At 39.7% G+C, this 18,122-nt stretch overlaps 1 protein-coding gene across 2 annotated transcripts; it reads left to right on the forward strand.

Moving 5' to 3' along the window:
• Positions 1-186: 186 nt before the first annotated feature.
• On the forward strand, positions 187-17,657 carry glt1d1 (glycosyltransferase 1 domain containing 1). Of its 2 annotated transcripts, XM_023394060.2 has the most exons (13): positions 187-609; positions 898-1,049; positions 1,210-1,315; positions 2,656-2,697; positions 3,852-3,903; positions 4,755-4,791; positions 5,442-5,498; positions 10,951-11,049; positions 11,893-11,942; positions 14,056-14,099; positions 14,602-14,722; positions 15,320-15,418; positions 17,147-17,657. In XM_023394060.2, exons 1-13 carry the CDS (start codon positions 542-544, stop codon positions 17,291-17,293), a joined length of 1,074 nt encoding a protein of 357 aa, XP_023249828.1. In that variant the 5' UTR covers positions 187-541; the 3' UTR covers positions 17,294-17,657. The 2 variants fall into 2 exon arrangements, with proteins under 2 accessions (XP_023249828.1, XP_023249829.1); XM_023394061.2 differs by lacking the exon at positions 2,656-2,697 and having other exon boundaries at positions 191-609.
• The last annotated feature ends 465 nt before the right edge of the window (positions 17,658-18,122 follow it).

Consider the following 18,122-nt stretch of genomic DNA (forward strand, 5'->3'; position numbering starts at 1 on the left):
CTGTCACCGAGGCGGTTCACGAGCCCATCCATGTGATTTGGAAGTTTGTTCTATTCAAGCAGACATTGTACCACCGAGAGAAGGAAGTAGTGGGGCGGTTTTCTTTTTGTTTTTTTCTCCCAGCTGATTCTGGTGTTAACAGACATGTCACCAGACAAGAGTGTGTTTCTGGGTGTGTTTTTTTCTTTTTTTAAACTCGAACTAAAATTATGGTCTCGTAATAAAATACAGCAATGGGTCAAAGTGCGAGTGCAGTATGTGCTACCGTCATTTGTTTCCAGGGGATCATATAGGAGACGGACTTGTAAACATTTCAAGCGTGGTGCACTGCCAAGCGCTGAGGTAGCCGTGTTGTTGCTCGCTGTTAGCTTTGCCAAACGAGTAACTTGAACAACTGCCATGGGTCCAGGAAATGTGATAGTTCCGCTTAGCAAGCCTAAAACAGCCCATAGGAGCTCGGTTTGCTGCATCATTCCCTCTGGTTCTCATTAATGTTAACATATTAAGTAGTTAGCTCGACAGCCCAGCCTTTAGTGAAGACATGAAATTACTCTTTCTTGCCTGTCTCAGTCCCAAAACTGGGAACCACACTACAGCTGAGAGAATAAGGTAATTTACTTGTTGCTAAGTGTAGCTAGTTACAACAGCAGTTGCTAATTATAATTAGCCTGCACTGTTAACCATGGCTATTTGAAACTAAAGCTGTCGGTGTGAAACTGTCTGCCTTACTGTATGGCTGTAATAACTCAGCTGTGACTGAAAGAAAGAAATCAGCAAAATATTTAATGACTGTTGATAAGTTGAACAAAAGACTTTTGAGATAAAGGTAGTTTCAGTGTTTGCTTAACCACTCTGACTTCTTACCAGCCATTCACTTAAATGTTTGTTTTATTTTAGGTCCCACATTGAATCAGCAGGACACACTTGTGAGCTCAGAGATGCAGCAGAATTTCAGTCACCTGCTGAGGTGGCTAACCTTGTATCTCAAAATCCTCCATTTGAGGGTGCACTGGCCATTCATCTGTTCAGAGCAGGCAGACTTCTCTTGGGTAAACATGCTTGCTGTTACATGATCTATTCACTTACTTAATGCATATATTTCCAGTCATTTGTCATTTATTGTCAGTGTAGTAGCAGACCTACAAGTACACAGATACCTGTCCCACAAACGGTAGAACCTTTCTCTTTTATGTCTGACTTTTATACTAGACATCCAAGTGCCCTTTGGTGTCATCTTTGGCGGGACAGACATAAATGAAGATGTGAAAGTTCAACAGAAGCTTGTGGTTATGGAACAGGTGCTGCTGAAAGCCAGGTGATGTTTCTGGAAGCTACTCTTTTAACCCATTTAATACCAAACAGCTCCAAATTGAGTACATGAACTTTACCACTTGAAGCACACAGATTGATTTTTTCAAAAATTATTTTTGGAAAAGTTTTATGACAATATGTGTTGTGGTCTTGACCACTGCAGAATCATAATGCAGAATATGCTCTCTGTCCCACCTGTTTGTTTGTATCTCTGTGGAAATCTCAAATGATTTCATACAGAATAATAATAATTATGATTATATTTTGCATTTGCTCTTAATGTTAATACTACTTTTTTTGTATCACAAATGATAATGTCATCTTAATGATTTGAGTGAAAAATCGAATCATTGAAAGATGTACATGAATTTCAGAGTATATAAATATCTTAATATTTGTTATGTGTCCCCTTTGCTTTACTGGCAGCATGTGCTTGAGCTAGCACGGACTGCACAAGTTTGTGAAATACCTGACTACCCATGTCACCCCAGTATGATTTGATAATGTTTTGAAGAGCTTCTCAGTTTTCAAGTGCCCCAATAAATGTTCAGTGGGGTTTAAGTGAGGTGACTGTGAAGGAAAGTCCATGACAGTCAGGACTCCTTGGTCTTCATTGGTCTTCAAGTAGTTCTTGCAAAGCTTTGAGGTGTTTTTGGGGTCATCATCCTTTTGCACTATGAATCATTTTTTCCACAAAGATGCAAAAGAGGAGGGTGTAGCATGTCTCTGAGGAATATAGTGGTACTTCTCAGTCAAGGTGTAGTCAATTTGGTGCAGGTGTAGTAAAAACACACACAGACATGAATATTCCCACCACCTTGTTTCACTGTTGGTTTGACATACTGTGGTATCATTCTCTTTCCTGTTTGTCTCCTTACATAAACCCTTCTTTTACATGGATTCATTAGTATATAAGATTTTTTTTCCCCAGTCATTCACTGTGAAATGGTTCTATTTCTTAGCCCACCCCAAGCATAAGCATGTAGCATATATACTATATATATATATATATATATATATGTGTGTGGGTCTGTCTGACTGTCTGTCTGTCTGTCTGTCTGTGTCTCTGTCTGTGTGTATATATGTATATAGACTAACCTTATGATTCCCATATGTGTAATAAGCAGTTTTTACAGCAGACTTCTGAACATATAGCAGGAGAAGCACAGGTGCAACTAACCAGTTCTTGTCCTGCTGTGACAAGGCAACGTATCTGCTGTGAAAAAGTGTGTAACTGTGGCAGTATAGTTGTCTTAACATATCAATAATGGATGCTAAATTGATTAATTAGTGCCAAATATGTTAGTATATATCACAACCTGTTTTACTCACTTTCTTTTATAGAGGTCTGATGCAGACATCACCATCCTGGAGTGTGAACAGGAAGTAAATGTGACCATTTAATACCTCTTAATTGAAATTGTTAAAATGAAATCAAGGCATCTTCTAATTTCATTAACCATGTGATTCTCAGTCTTGGACCTACTAACAAACCTGATACAGATTTACAAGCTGAAAATGAAATTGTTGTCACAGTTGTGACCAGTGGGAATAAATGAGGTGTTGCCATAAATCACTGCATATGTGGCCTATTTAAATGTGGGCATAGTATTCATCCATTTAGTGTTGTTGTAGAAATTGCAATAAAAAATACATGGCAATTCAAAGTTTTATATATTTCAGCAATACCTGATCTGTTGTAATGCATTTGAATCATATTAACTAGTGTGTCCATTAACTGTGAGGATGCCTGGAGTACAGGCATGAAAGAATGAGGCTGAACACATGCACACAAACCCCAGCTGTGCACGCTGTGTGTTCTCTCCTCCCATAGTTTAACATTGAAAAGTTAATCTGCACACAGGCTTATCAATATCTCATCCTGTGCCCTGGTACCAGATCCTGGTGACTGTTATCATTATGATGAAAATAGATGCTAGGACATCTATTTAGTAAATCTAAGGGGATAATTGCCTTCTGGGAGAAAAGATGGATTTCCAGGTCTCATGACTTCAAACATCTGAATCCATGCACCTCCTGCTGTTTGTGCCTTCTTACACAAACCTTGATCATGAAATTCAGTCACCACCCTGAGCCCTTTGGCCCATTTACTAATGCACAGTCACATATGTACAAATGAATATCTCCCCACTGGTTTTTGCTCCACATTGCATAACATTTTGTTTTATACTTTGTATTCTTATTGTATTCATCCATAAGTCATTTTCCTTCAAGCCATAAGCAACAAAAGACTCAAATACAAGTGTAGGGAGGTGGAGACAGAGAGAGTCTGTAACCATAACTTACAAAAGTGAACAAAAAGAACAATTACAGTTAATGGATAGTTAAAAGGCACCCAGATGAACTGATACACAAAAGATCCACAAGGCCAAACATTTGCCATCACAACATCAATATATCATTTTTCAGATATCACAGTTATGGTCAATACCAGTATATCACTACACCCCTACCTTATTTATTGAAATTGTCTATAAGGGGATGAAAGCATTGTTATTGTTGTTTTTTTTTTTAATCAGGTTTGCCGTTGCATTTACTGACAAACTGAAAGAAGAGGCAGAGTTATTTTTGGTATGATTCCACTCTTGTATTTTAATACACCATCCACAGTAGAATAGTTTATATCGAATAAGCATTGATGCCTGCATGTCCAAGTCTGTGTGTCATGTTGCTAATTCTTGCATTGCTCATGACAGCCTGCTATGCTGCGCCCATCCCCCCAAACTTAGCAGCTAACACATAAGTGTTATTTTAACATAAACTAAATGTTGACCCATGTATTACAGAGCAACAATGAAAAATCAAGAGTGAGCACAAAAGTTTTTTGTTTGTATTTTACGGCACTTCAGTAGACAGTCGTAGCCTGACGGCCTCAATAAATACAACAGAAGGGCTTTTACTACACAAGCACAATATCCGGCCCTGTCCCGTAATAGTTTGGCATTAAAACAATATTAGCGTGTTTTATTTTCAGATTAGATTCCAGCCGTAGGCTGTAGATTGAGGCGAGTGGCATGCTTTATCTCTGCCATTTAGTGCTGACAGCAGGAAGACAGGACAGGCACTGAGAGGCATCGCCATGCTTTGTATTGTGACAGAAAACACACATAGAGGATGAATCTAGTGTGATAACATCCAGTCAATTTTCTCTCCATCCCCTCTGATTTATTTGGTAGCACTCCCATTATCTTAGCAACTGCTGTCCTGACTCTTTTAAAGTTTAGATTTGCTTTAAATATGTTTGGAGCACAAAGAGCATTAATAGGCTTTTTCTCTTTTCTGACATAAAGAGAAAGAAAACATTTAATCAAATGTAATTTGGATAAACAAACATTGCCAATAATTACTGATTGATTTAAAACTAAGTATTTCTATTTAGTACCTGTTTTAACCAGATTTTTCTATTTCTTTCTCCTTTGAAGCTGTCCCAGAGCAGTAAAATCTATGTCCAACCCCAAGGTAAGCTCTGCAGAATAAATATCCTCGCTTGATGCCATGCATCCCTGACTCGCTATTGAAGTGTTACATTAATCAGCTTTGACATTTTTTCCTCCATTATCATACTGTCTGCAGTACAGAGTTGTGTTTGCTCTTGCCATTGGCCACAGTGCCATGTAGGACAGCCCAAATCACTCTTCCATGTTGTTTCCCACCAGTAGCCTTGTTTGGCAAATAGTGTCCCTTCATAGATTAGAGGAGAGCCTTGGGCCAGCTGCATGGCTGAGCCCGGACCAGTGAAAGCTCATTTTTTGTGCTTGTCACGAGATAGTGATCACACGTCCTTTTTACATGGACCACACAAAATAATATTTTGGTCACATTAAAAAAAAAATGTATTTTACCTATGAAAGGTTACATAAATGTTGCCTTTTTATACAAATGTCAATTTTTGTACTTAATATGAATAAATGTTATGAAGAATATAGGATGTGTTTGCTTTTTATGGTGTCGCATTACTGACAGGCTATTATCATGAAAACTATTCTGGAGTTTCTCATTTAATGAATTAAAAGCCACTTTGATCATTTGTTTCATAGTTTATAATTTCTGTAAAGTAAAATCTTTACTGAGAGTGCTGTGCCTTGTATCTGTCTGTGTTTATTTTAAAGGCATCCAGACAGAGGTGACTGAGAAATTCTGCTGGGCTGAATTCTTGAGGAGTTCAGGTACTGTTGTGGCTTCAATTTGTTGTCAGTCCAGCTGCTGTCTAGACAGTTTCCAAGTTTATTTATTTATGCCTTTGAATGGAAAATATTTCCCAATGAAAGCTGCTATGAGCTCATCCAGAGTAAGCAAATAAAACAGATTTTTTTCACTCGTTTTTATTGGTCTACTGGCCATTTAATACCAAGACTGAACAGTAAATATTGAAATTGCTATTATATGGATTTGATTTGATTCATATATTTATTATCCCAAGTGGGAAACTTGATTTGCAGTCAGGGATACATGTATTTGTTATAAATGGGATATACTGCATTGTAGCTTGATATAAGTAACATTTTGGTAAAGTACTGAGTCAGTCTGTTGTGACTGTTATAAACTTTATAAACAGTTGTGTCTCATCTAATTATTAGGGCTATGTCTCAAACTATAGAAGGGAGTTTTGTGTGCACATCCACTAAACCTTAGTGGGACAGGTGCTGGATACAATGTTTAATGCAATAAATGGAGAAGTACCTGTTCACTGAAATTCAAGCTTCCTTGAAAAATAGGATTACTGGTGTCATTCTGACCAGATATGCGCAGCGGTGCCACATATTTGTAACTGTTTGCAATACATGAAAGCCTCTACACTGCTTCCTTCTCTCTTTATCTTCTCTCCACATTCCCCACACCTGAAAAGTACCAATCAGAGAGCGTACATTTGCTCTGCGCTATGTTAGATACATCAGTGTGGTGATCAGGGAAGCAAGAGTTTATTCACTTACTCAGCCCCCCCTGCATCCTTCAACTCCCATTTGAATAGCTCAGTAAATATGCACAGTTACTCCTCCTCTTCACAAACTGTCTGGACTTTAAATTGGACATTGCAAGATGATGTCCGTCTCAGGTGCATTAGTGCTCATAGAGAGCACAGCTGACTACATTTGATTAATAGCCCAACAGTCCTGGGCTATTAGTCACCATGCTTTACAACCAGTGCGAGTAATACTAATCGCCCACAGTCTCTTCTCCATTTGTTACACTTGAAATAGGAGTCACTACTATTGTGCTTATCCCCACATGTGACGAAAGCACTGTAATCTGACTCATAGTTGTTTTTTAGACGTGTAAAGATTGTTACACTTTCTGCTCATGTGCTGTCTGAGGTGATCATTTGTCTGAGTCATTTACCGTAGATGCAGGTTAGATGCATTACAAAAAAGGGTCCATTCGTTTTGTATTTTTCTTGCCACAGTGTTATCACCACAGTGTATTTGACAACACGTTTTCTGGATTTTCATTTGAGTTTGTGTGTAATAGGAACCAGTGAATGTGACCTTAAGCTAGAGAGCTGACAGTTAAATCAAAGGAAATGATAACTGATCCTGCAGTCTGTGTTTAACTGTTAGAAAGTGCTTTTGTGGGCATAACGACTTTAGTTGTTGTTTAGTTGTCATTAGATGGTCTTGGCTTTCTGCTGTCTAAAAGAGTAGATGTTCCCTGTCCTACTTTTAAAGCCTGATCACCTGCTTTGTCACCTTCAGTAATCAGTCTCAACAATTTCCCTTATGTTTTAGTTTTCCGTAAGCACACCAGTGCAGTCTGATAGAAGTGACTCCTCCAGCAACCTTTATTCTCTCCTGTCAGCTCTCCTCCTCCTTTTGCTTCCACACACACTCCCAGCACAGCAGGGGGCACTATCCTATGTGTGTGTTCTCTCCTCCCAGATCTTGGTTGCATATTGATGCACTTTTTCAACCCCCCATCTGGTGTGACATCAATTAATCATTACTAAATAGTGAAATCTAGAGTATATCCTATGTGGGCTAGCGTAACAAAGGCGTGCAGCAGTTTGAGCGTTAGGAATACATTTTCTATTCTGTGTGGCTCAGACACCCACCTGTGAACATAAAAGAGGCAAAGAAACCCCTCCTACCTGTTTGAAGATACAGACTATACTGTATGTGTGTCTCTAATTATCCTTTGGGTGTCATATACCCTCCAAAGGCACTGACTTCAGCACTGGGATCCAGAAGCTGTCAGTCCATGAAAGCCACTTGGTGTATGTTGTTTGGGGTCCCTGCTGTGCGCCATGTGAGGTGGGGTTAAGGGGATACATGACAAGAACAGCCCTGAGGAGTAAGCAGTGATGCTTTGAATCACTGAGGGGTGAGGGGGAAATAAGCAGGGGGTCTGTTGTCACCTTGTCCAGTTATTGGTACTGATGATTGATACTGAATAAATTGCACATGAAGCTTTCAGTGAAGTAGATCTATGAATAGATAATTAAAAAGCAAATGATGGGTGAAGGAGTGTTAAGAGAAATACCCATTATCATCTTGTCATGATCAGGGAACAGTGTTTCTTGTCATGCTTGAAAATGGCCTCATGCTCCTGGGTCATTATACGACCACGATGAGTGTTTTGTTTCCATATCGAAACAAAAAAAAGGAAAATATGTGGATATTAAAAGTAGATCACTGTTATATCTTCTGCTCATCCCAAAGTGTTAAGTCGCACGCAGACACAATTACTCGCACTCTGCTCTTGTGAGCTGGTTATTTTTCTCTGCTATTTAAAGAAAGAACGTGTCATGCCCCATGTTTTAACTCGCATCAGTACTTTTTCAGTTGTGGTGATGGCAGCGGCGTTCAACGAAATGAACAGGGAACAGTGAAACTGCAGCACAAATGCTAGCATTCCTGTTTTGTCCAGCTCGGTGTGTGTTCTGAATAGAAATGCAGCTTCCCAGCCTGAACCCTCTGACTAATGTTGGTGCATTTCCTCACTGGTAGCTTCATACAAGTAGATGCTCTCATCTGCTTGTATGCACTGTTTGTGTTTGTCTGTAGTGGAGAAAAGAAAACTAACTGTGTCTGACTTATGCGGTATGCAAAAGCATTTTTGCTGTAGTATCAACCAGTATCACACCTCTTTAAAATTGATACATAATGGGTATCACTTCACAATAAGACTTAAGAGTTATTATACGACTCCCTTTTACCGGCTATAAATACTTGTTACTCTTTAAGAAATGATGATGTCTTTCACACTTTACAATAAGGCTCCATTTTACCAGTTATAAATGGTAATAACTCATTAGTAAAAATGAATGAGTAAGCATTAACTTGATCTTGCCAAATAATGAGCCTGCATCAATGTAAACTGTGTTATAACTTGTTAATAATTGTTTATTTATGATTTTTAAAGTGTTGACAACCGAATTAATAACCTAATTATAAACCATTTATAAATCCTTTATAAGGGTAGTCTTATTGTAAAGTGGTACCCATAATGTTAACTGGCTTGATATGTCTCAGCTGTGTAGTGTAGTTTAGTTAGTATATATGATTTTCTTAGTAAAGTTCTTTGTTTCCATGGGGTTGTCATTATTTTGTCTACACCCTGCAGAGTCTGCTCTGGTTGTCACCCTGTGCCACTCGACAGATTAAAAGGAGCTGTTCAGATATATATGTGCTCCCACATCCATGAACACACGCTTACACAGATACTGATTAAAGCATTAGGGGATTGTTCCAAATGCCCTTCTGAAATCAAAGGCAAACGAACAAAAGTGTGTTTTGCACAGAACTCACAGAACTGCGAAGAGACAGAAAAGACTGCTGCTGGCAGAACAGATGATTTGCACAATTCGTTTTTCTCCCCTGAGGAAAGATGAATTGCTTCTCAGGTCCAAAGGCTTTGTTTATTTCTTTGAATTTCTTGTTCATTTTGACAGGTCTGTGCTCTGGTATGATTCCAGAGATGATCCATTATTTTGCTGCATCATGTTCTGAGGTAGTGACATGGGTGTTTACCTTAGCTTGCGTCCTCTCTCATCTTGCGAGTCAATGCGAGGAAGTTCAATATGTCCCGTGGATGTAGAGCTTTTTTGACAATCGGCTCCTAGGATCAGGGTCAGTGGCCAGACTCCATGCTGTCATTTTAAGATGCTCTTTAATAGCATTAAAAGAGCTGCCTCAGCCTCCTGATCTGGACTTATCTGGCAGCAGGGGATTTCACTCGACTGTCACTGTGCTTTAAGCACGTGCTGGTGTCTGTCTGTGATATTATTTTCAAAATGGTTTTGAATTGTTTCTCAGTTTGTCACAGACACTTAAAATGTAGCTCCTCCCTGAGCTGCTTTTCACTTCATTTCAAGTTTGGTCCAATACCGTTTTGCCAGCATAACCATTAGGAGCAATACTATTTATGATTTATCCTTTTGGGTTATTGTCAAGCATAAAATTTATTTTCTCTTGTAACCCTTTAATGTTAGAAAATCCTCGCACATCTGCTGGTGTTTAAGTAAAGTCATTTTTCTTCTATTGATTCATCAAACCGTAATGTTTAATTGTTGCGTTTACACCAACCTTGCTTAAAGATGACATAAAACCAAGATTGTTGTCTCAGGCGTAAAGAACTGGGCATAATAACTTAAATATTCCCGTCACATGAAATTTATAAACCACTTCTGTTGTTGCTTTGTTCCACTGGGAAAGTTAAAATCTGTGTAATATATTTTTTTTCTGTACTGTTCTTCCTTGAGACCGTTGAGTCCACCACTTTCGCCCCAGACTGAAATTTCTCAACGAGTCTTTGATGGATTGCAGTGAGGTTTGGTACAGACATTTATCTGTAAGCTCCACTGTGCCTAAGCACAGCCTCACAGAACTGCTCGCAGGACTGTGGACTCATAGTCCTGTTAATCTCCATTTTGGTGCAGGTTCACATTGGGGTTACCCTTCTTTGCTGTCAGAAGTTAGCACTGTTTAAATGCTAGGTAGTCTCCCTGCTTAACCCACTCTCCATTAGGCAGCTGTAAATGTCATTAGGTTCACCTCCTGTATAAACCTGCAGACGATGTACAGAAGTGAAGTAATTATCCATTTAAAGTTCATTAGAGGATCTGCTTATTGTTGAGAAGTCTGAGGCTGACAGTGTGATGTATGCAGCCATATTAACAGCACGGGGCTCTTTTATCCTCTGCCTTTAGAAGGAAAGGTGCAGTACGGTAGTGGTTGGCAGTGAGCGCAGTTGTCTGCCGGCCAGTTTCTGACTAATCTCCGGATTGATCCTGAAAGTTGGATGATCTGGGAGAAGAGTCGATTTAGTGGCCCTGCCTCTCAATTAAAGTGAGGTTCTCCAAAACATTTGATGTTGTTAGCATGATGCTGGGTTAGCTGATTTTAATCTAAGGCCATTCACTGAGCATACACTCCGGCTCTTTAGTTATGATGCCGTATTACACACTGATTAGGCTGCAACCTTGCAGTTTTCAGACTATTTCCTTCTTGAGCGTTACAACTCTGATCAGAGAATTGTGCAAGCACATTAGTCATTGCTGTCTTATTTTCCCCATGACCTTGGGTGATGTATTGCTTTCATTATCTGCCGATGTACTTGGGATGTTCATTATGCAGTGTTTTGATATTGTGGCGCTGTCTTTCTTTGTGTCTGGCTTCTCTCCAGGTGTAAGCAGCCAGCATGTGGATGAGCTGCGCGTCTTCCTGTTGGTCTGTGGCCTCAGAAGAGTCAAGGACCCCCTGTATCTGGTGGAGGTATTTTCAGGTATACCATACAATTCCTTATCTTTACTATCTTTTCATATATATATACTGTATATATATATATATATATATATATATATATATACATATATATGTGTGTGTACTGGTAATGAAAAACATAGAAACACAGCAAGTAATATAGTAAGTAGGCCACCTAAAAGAGGGGAGGGTGTTTGTAGCTGGCACGCTTTCACCCTACTAAACCTTAGGGTCCGGTTAACCTCCAAATTACAAAGTCTTCCTCACTGTATTTGTGTAGTAGTCTGTGGTGGAGGCAGTGCCATCGTCCTCATCAATTAGAAATGATGAAAGTTATATCTCTGCGGTTGAGTTTCAGCTAACTGAATAGTTATGTGAGAGTGCAATGAGATTCTTGTGACAGCTCATGTTGGCCCTACAAAGACATTTTTATCTTGTCGAGTTGTGTCTTAGTGGTGTTTCTTCTTTTGACGGCTATCTTCTGCATCTTATATTCAATCTGACGTAATCATCTGTGAGAATTACCACTGATTAGCAGCATCAGTGGGCGCTTTATTCAATCATCTTTTATTTGATGTGACTTTCATAACACACAGTTATGGTAATAAGACAGCGCTAGAGGGCGTCAAATTCTATATTAATGTTTCATCCAGATAGAAGAATCAGGTGTGTGAATTTTCATAGAGCATTTCTTGGAATTGAATTGTACTCTTCACAGGCTTAAAAATACAAACGCGATGATGCACTAAGTGAGTATAGCTGTAAAAACAGCTTTACTGCTTCTGAAAAAAGCTGCCACTATTCATTTTTTTCCCAAACCCTTGTGTTTTTGTTTCCACTGCCAGTTTTATTTTGTGTCTTTCAGAGTGGCATTGTGAGAATCCGCTGAATGTGTTGGTCATTATCGGGCCAAAGGTATGTACGCACACAGCCATTATATAGTAAGTCAGGAGTTATTTCATACTTGCCATGTATCTGCCTCTTTACCGTGACTCTCTGTACTGTTGAAATTACCTAGAAGCCTCCCCTGGGAGTACAGGCGGCCTCTAATTGGATGTAGCAGAGATACAGGCTTTAGCTGTTTAGCTGGAATTAACAGCCAGTGCTGGGAGGAAATGGCAATCTTCTTCTGTTTGTTTTTGTGTCTAACTGGCTGACTGAATGATAAACTGATGCATTTTCTACTCCAGATTAGCACTTACCTTTTGACTAGTGACCTGTACAGAGCCACCTCATTTTAATACACATGGATGGGCGTCTATCTGGACACGTGCCGGTATAAGCGAAAGCACTTACGAGCCCTGTCACACACCATCATGCTCCTGTCCTGTGTGTCATCCCTGAAGACATTAACAGCACATATACACACTACGTGGTTTCATGTCAGGCAAGTCAAATAATTGGAAAAAAGCCATTGAACTCTGACAGCCTGCCATGATTTATGATATTCATAAATCAACCAGTCAGCCAGAGGAGGCAGTCTTTATATATTTGCTGTAAAACTTTTTTTTTTTTGAAACTGATTACACTTTTATGCTGCTCTGCAAATAGAAGTCATAACCCAGCCAACAGCAGCAGACTCCGTGCTCTTACAACTGTTCTTTTTTTTTTTTCTCCTCATTTCCAATCTCTCACTCATTGATTTCTCTGTATGTTTGTCTTCATCTTTTCTTCCACCTGACTTGCTTTGATATGACGTCAATGTACAGTATTTTAGTGTCACTTCAAACAGTGGTGTCAGGCAAAAAGGTATGTTCTGCTTTAGTTTTGCTGAAAAACAACTCAATTAGACATGGCCAAGGGCTTCCACACTGACTTACTGCAGCTTTTTGCTCTGCTCTGCTTTGTTGTTGTTTGATGAAATGGTTCACTGGAAGCAGAGACGTGTGATTCATCTCGACACCCCTGAATCACAGTGGAAGCGTGTTTGTTTGTTTGTCGGAGAAATGAAAAGCCATATATTACTGTTATAATAAACATGTTTTTGCATGACTGTCAGATTCCCCCCTTGATAATTTTAGGATTCCACAGTTAATTAAATATAAACATTGTTGGTTATATTTAACGAGATAACGGTAAGATGTAAAAATGCAAATGGAAGTTAGAATGAGACACGCTTTGCTCAGGCTGTCATGATGTACCATAAATCCACAGCTACTTCATTCAAGTAATAAGCGCTCTGGCTGCACAGCATCTGTCATTAAGAGGAAAATTCAGGTCAGTTTGTCAGCGATGACACAACTCACTGCTCTGTGGCTGGGTTTTATCAAGCAACACAATCTGCAGCATATTTTGTATCACAAAAGAATAAAACAAATATAAAGATTATTGTAAAAATGTAATGATAGATCTTGAGACAGCAGCAGGAATTTGTACAATATTCATTTCTAAAGAACAAGAAAATATGTGGCAGAGGATAACACAACATCGCCATTATCTCAAAAGTGGAAAGGTATGACAGATTCAGGTGGAAAAACCAAAACACTGATGTTGCATCGACTTTCCTCACCTATATCTGTTGATTCATCCTGGGACGGCACAGAATCTGTGCTTAAATCATTTGTGTTTGTTAATACAGCCTTTATCGTGATCTGTCCCCCGCTGGTTTTACGATGTCTGCTAAATCCCAGATTACACCAGGATAGCAAAGTGTCCTTACTTTAGATCCTTTGATTTTAATGCACACATGCTTTAAAGCACATTCAATGTAGAAATTCCATGAGCTATAAAATGAAAGAGAAAAAAAAAAAAAAGTAGGAGCTCGCTTGGCAGCATCTTTGACCTAAATTGCTATGCTTTGACTTTTCTGTGGGCAGGCTAATGCAGGCAAATCCCACATTGCAATTAATCAGATTGGCCACCCACCCCACCCTGACCCCAATCTCTGAAAATACAGGATTTTCAGAGAATGATTTTCCCATGATAGAAATTATTAATTGCATCATTGTTTATTTTATCCGTCTCATTAAGTCATTGCAGCTCTCCTTGATGAAAACAGAGCTGTCTCTGTAATCTTTGTCGCTTTCAGATTGATCCTGTGTTTACTGAGGAGTTCGAGGCTGTTGTTAAAAGGTAAGCCTTCTGTTTTGTTTTGTTTTGTTTAGTTTTCTTTATCAGTTACACATTTCATAAAAGCAAACTTGAGATCTGTCAGTGTAATTGACAAGATCTTGCTCCTGAGAAAAATTTGAAGACTGCTTTTCCTTCTATTTCTCCCATGTGGCACAAGAACATATCCAAGCAAATACAGCGTACTTTTATCTTAACATAATGTGAACAGAATGCAGATATGAGAGGGGCGCCAACATCCTCTCTTTTTTTTTTTTTTTTTCTGTCTTCCCACTCTGGAGTCTTGGCTGATCTTTCAGTGTTTTGCCAAGGGCCTTCTCCACAACACAGATCTTTGCGGCAGGAAGCTGCCCTGTCTGGTTAGGACTTTACCTGGACGCCCCGTGCATGTCACACATAGGGCAGCCGGGTTTCTTGCCCCGAGCTTGTCACTGCTGTTCAGCATCATTCACGCCTCTGTGAGCCCTGAGTCATGCAGAACTGAGCTTTGCCACTGCTTCTGCAGAACAGCAGGGGTCTTCTTGGCCCAGGAGAGGAGCCAACAGGAGCTTCATGCTGCCATGAAAAGGTGCTTCGCTGTGGTCAACAGCTCTGTCTCTGAGGGCATGTCAGCAGCCATCTTGGAGGTAAATATCTTCAGCACTCATGGGTAATTGGAGGATACCATGTCCTGGCAACAATTCATCTGCTAAATACGCCATATCTTTTTGTTGCTCATGCATTGTGGCACAGAATAATATTTAGGTAATAAGTAATTATATACAGAAACATTGCCAACCAAAGCCCTTGAAATGTGAATATTTACAGGAGTCCTTATCTCACTATTTATTGCTCAGCTACAATGTTATCTGACTACTTCAGGGACAATTGCCCAAATTAATTGCTTGACTCCAATCTTCCCATTCCTGAGTGAGCAAAACCTGCAAATCCACTTAATCTCTTTTAAACACAGTCGATTAAGACAATCCACAGTAGGATTAAAGTCTGATTAGTATGTTAGCATGTTTCACTCTTCAACCTGCTGAAGGTATTAGCCGATACAGATTGTTAATTCTGTAAGTGAACTCAGGCAGTGAAGAGCAGAATAGCCCAGCTGTACACTTTCCAAGGTGCTTAAGTGCTGTTTTTGTCCTAATAATGACAGAATGAGTGAGTAACTTTCTTCTGACTTTGTGAATCTCACTTTGTGACTGGTAAGTGTTCAATGCTCTCTGCTGCGACAGGCCATGGATCTCGGGGTACCTGTGTTGGCCAGGGACATTCCGGGAAACGCAGCCGTGGTGCAGCATGAGTTCACTGGCCTGCTGTACTCTTCTCCTCAGGTATACAGTGACAATCACTGACCAGGTCACCTCATGCGTTAAGCCCTGTTAAGCTTCAACACTGACTGTGTTGATGTACTGCACATATGCCATAGACAACCCCTACTTCTGTCACCTCAACTGACCACAGAAATGTACCTACTGTTAATGAGCAGCATGGAAGCACCGCCGCAGGATGTCTTCAGATGTGTGTCCCCTTCCCAGCATAGATTTGGTTTTAAAAACTTCACAATTTTAAGAAAGAAAACTCCAACTTTAAATAATTTTGTAAAACTTTGTGCTTTAAATTCTTCTCATTAGTCCAGTCTAAGGAGGTAAAATATAACAAAAGGAGCTGATGTTTTTGCAGGTGCTTAGATTAGAATCAGAAAGTGAAGCCTTCTGGGATAGAGCAAAGGTACCACATTACCACATAGTGATGCAACACACAGCAGCAAGCAGGAAAGTGCAAGATGAGGAGCCCCCATGAGAACTCTTCAGTCTGATATTTAATGAGGTTTGATGCAAAAGGAGAAGAACATAGGTTAAGGCCAGCTGACAGAAGGCTTGAGCATGGTGCTGTCAAGACACCGAGCTCTAGCGTGATGTTGCTGTAACGACGGAGATAAGTCCTCTCCAGGGGGGGTCACGTGAGCTCAGCTGAGCTGCCAGGAGGAAGCTCTCACAGATGGTTGCAGCGACTTGGGCTGGATAAACCACGACCTCAGCCAGGACTAATGGGCAGCAAGTGCAAGCCTTTCAGCCAAAACTTTCTTTGCAGTGGATCATGCTCAAGACTCTTTTTTTTTTTTTTCTTTAAAATCCTGTCTTATTTCTGATTGACAGTTTTTCTAGTTCTTTAAGCCTTCAAAGTAATTACATGAGAAGTGTAGGTATCAAGAAATGTGAAGAAACAAATACACAATCACTTGAAAGCTTTAAAGAGAAAAATGGCCTCCCCTTTCTGGCTCTATAATTTTCACTAAGAGTGAAGTGATTATAAGCATGCTGCTCATAAGTTGAGCTTTAATCCTCTTGCTGGGGATTTATAGCTCTCATATGGCCATACAGAAGAGCTGTCTCCTACCAAGAGCCTCTCCAGACATAATCACATCACTTGAGTGAAAGTGAAGTAAAGTGAAGTGGCCTGCTGACTGGCAGTGGCTAAAACTTTGTGTGCCCATTGGCTCTCTGCTGCAGTGAATGTTGGCTGCCATGTCGCAGGAACACTTTAAGGCACTTTAGCTTCATTTTGTTGGAGTCTTCTGTAAGGGCTGATGGGCCAACAGATGAGCAAAGAGGATTCTGGATGCTGTGTGGACAAACCACATCTCAGTCAAGGCTCAGTGGTGGCACCATTAGTCATTTTTAATTGTCTAATTTTTATCCTCATTTTCCACTCCCCATGTGTCTGTGACAGCTAGCTGGTTATGTAGAATTGTTTTACTGTAGCAGTCACTTTATTTGTTTTTCCCTTTCTTCATAAGTGAATGAGACGGGGCAGCTATTAGGATAGCCTGAAAAGCTCTATTGGACAGGCGTATTTGGATCTGGTGCTGCAAATATCACATTTTGGCAATGTACATACATTTACTAATCAGCGCATATGCTTTTATCTGAGTTCTATTCTCGGGCCTTGGATTATCTTTTATGATTTAAAAAAAAAACGTATCTTCAGGCAGCTTCAATGACAAGCTTCAAGTGGCATTTGGCAGTAAATGAGACTCGTTTTGCATTTGTTCCTGCCAGGAATTTGTGCATCAATCTCAGAGGCTGTTGTCAGATCACGAGCTGAGAGAGAGAGTGGTGAGCAATGGGAAACGCTACGTGGAACAGCATCACAGTCTGAAACAGGAGAGAGAAACCTACCAGCGGCTGGTGGACACTCTTCACTGAGCATAAGGTCACAACATTCAACCCCTCTCTCTATACTTTCTCAGGAACTTCAGCGATAGAGAACAGGGAAGTACACTGGTGTATTAGTGAGCATAGGTGTAATTATCACCGGTGTCTTTATTCACAGTTTTTTAAGAAATCAGCCTACAAAGATGTCTATATTTAAAAAATGGTGTTTTATCTACACTTTAAGATAAAAAATTATGCTTGAGTCACTTTGAACCAAAGATATATTGCAGAAAAGATTATTTTATGTACTGTATTTGAAATTGACGATGTACTGTTATTTATGTTCTACTGTAAAAATTAAGAAAGGGATGAGTTTTCTGTTTATTAATGCCACATAATAAAAGAGAGAAACGGCTCCACTGGTTGATGATCTGAGAATATGTGACGGTTGGGAAATTGTCATCCAATCTACCGCGACAAAAATAAGTGTTTGTAATACAAGATTCTGGAAGTGCCATTAAATCATGATTTTCTCTCAAATAATCTGCTCTTGTTAAAAAAACGTTCCAATACTGCTGTTCCTTCCAGTCTGCATGCATGCAGCAGGTTTTTTTTTTTATAATAAAGTGCAACGGTTGAGTTGCACACATTCAAGAGCCCAGCAAAAACTCAATTTGTTTGAAAGGGCAAAGGGGCACAAAAGGTTCTTGTAATTTGCCGTCTCAGAGGTTGGTTTTGGCAACACAATTGGGCATCAGCTGGTTCGAAAAACATAAATGTTCTCGGAGAAGTTTTGCACTATGCCACGCTTTTGCAATTGTATGCAACTGTAAAATTATGCATTACACAAAATATGGACGAAAATGAGTAGCTGACTGTT

The sequence above is a fragment of the Seriola lalandi genome, unplaced genomic scaffold, assembly GCF_002814215.2.
Source record: "Seriola lalandi dorsalis isolate HSWRI2012SDOR001 ecotype SW California unplaced genomic scaffold, Sedor1 jcf7180002054945, whole genome shotgun sequence".
Lineage (NCBI taxonomy): Eukaryota > Metazoa > Chordata > Actinopteri > Carangiformes > Carangidae > Seriola > Seriola lalandi.

Excerpts from the sequence above, each read along its gene's own strand:
- glt1d1 (XM_023394060.2), top strand. The coding sequence starts at position 542 with ATGAAATTACTCTTTCTTGCCTGTCTCAGTCCCAAAACTGGGAACCAC. Across the intron at positions 1,316-2,655 it reads CAGGTGCTGCTGAAAGCCAG|AGGTCTGATGCAGACATCAC; the intron begins GTGATGTTTCTG and ends TTTCTTTTATAG. Across the intron at positions 11,050-11,892 it reads TCTGGTGGAGGTATTTTCAG|AGTGGCATTGTGAGAATCCG; the intron begins GTATACCATACA and ends TGTGTCTTTCAG.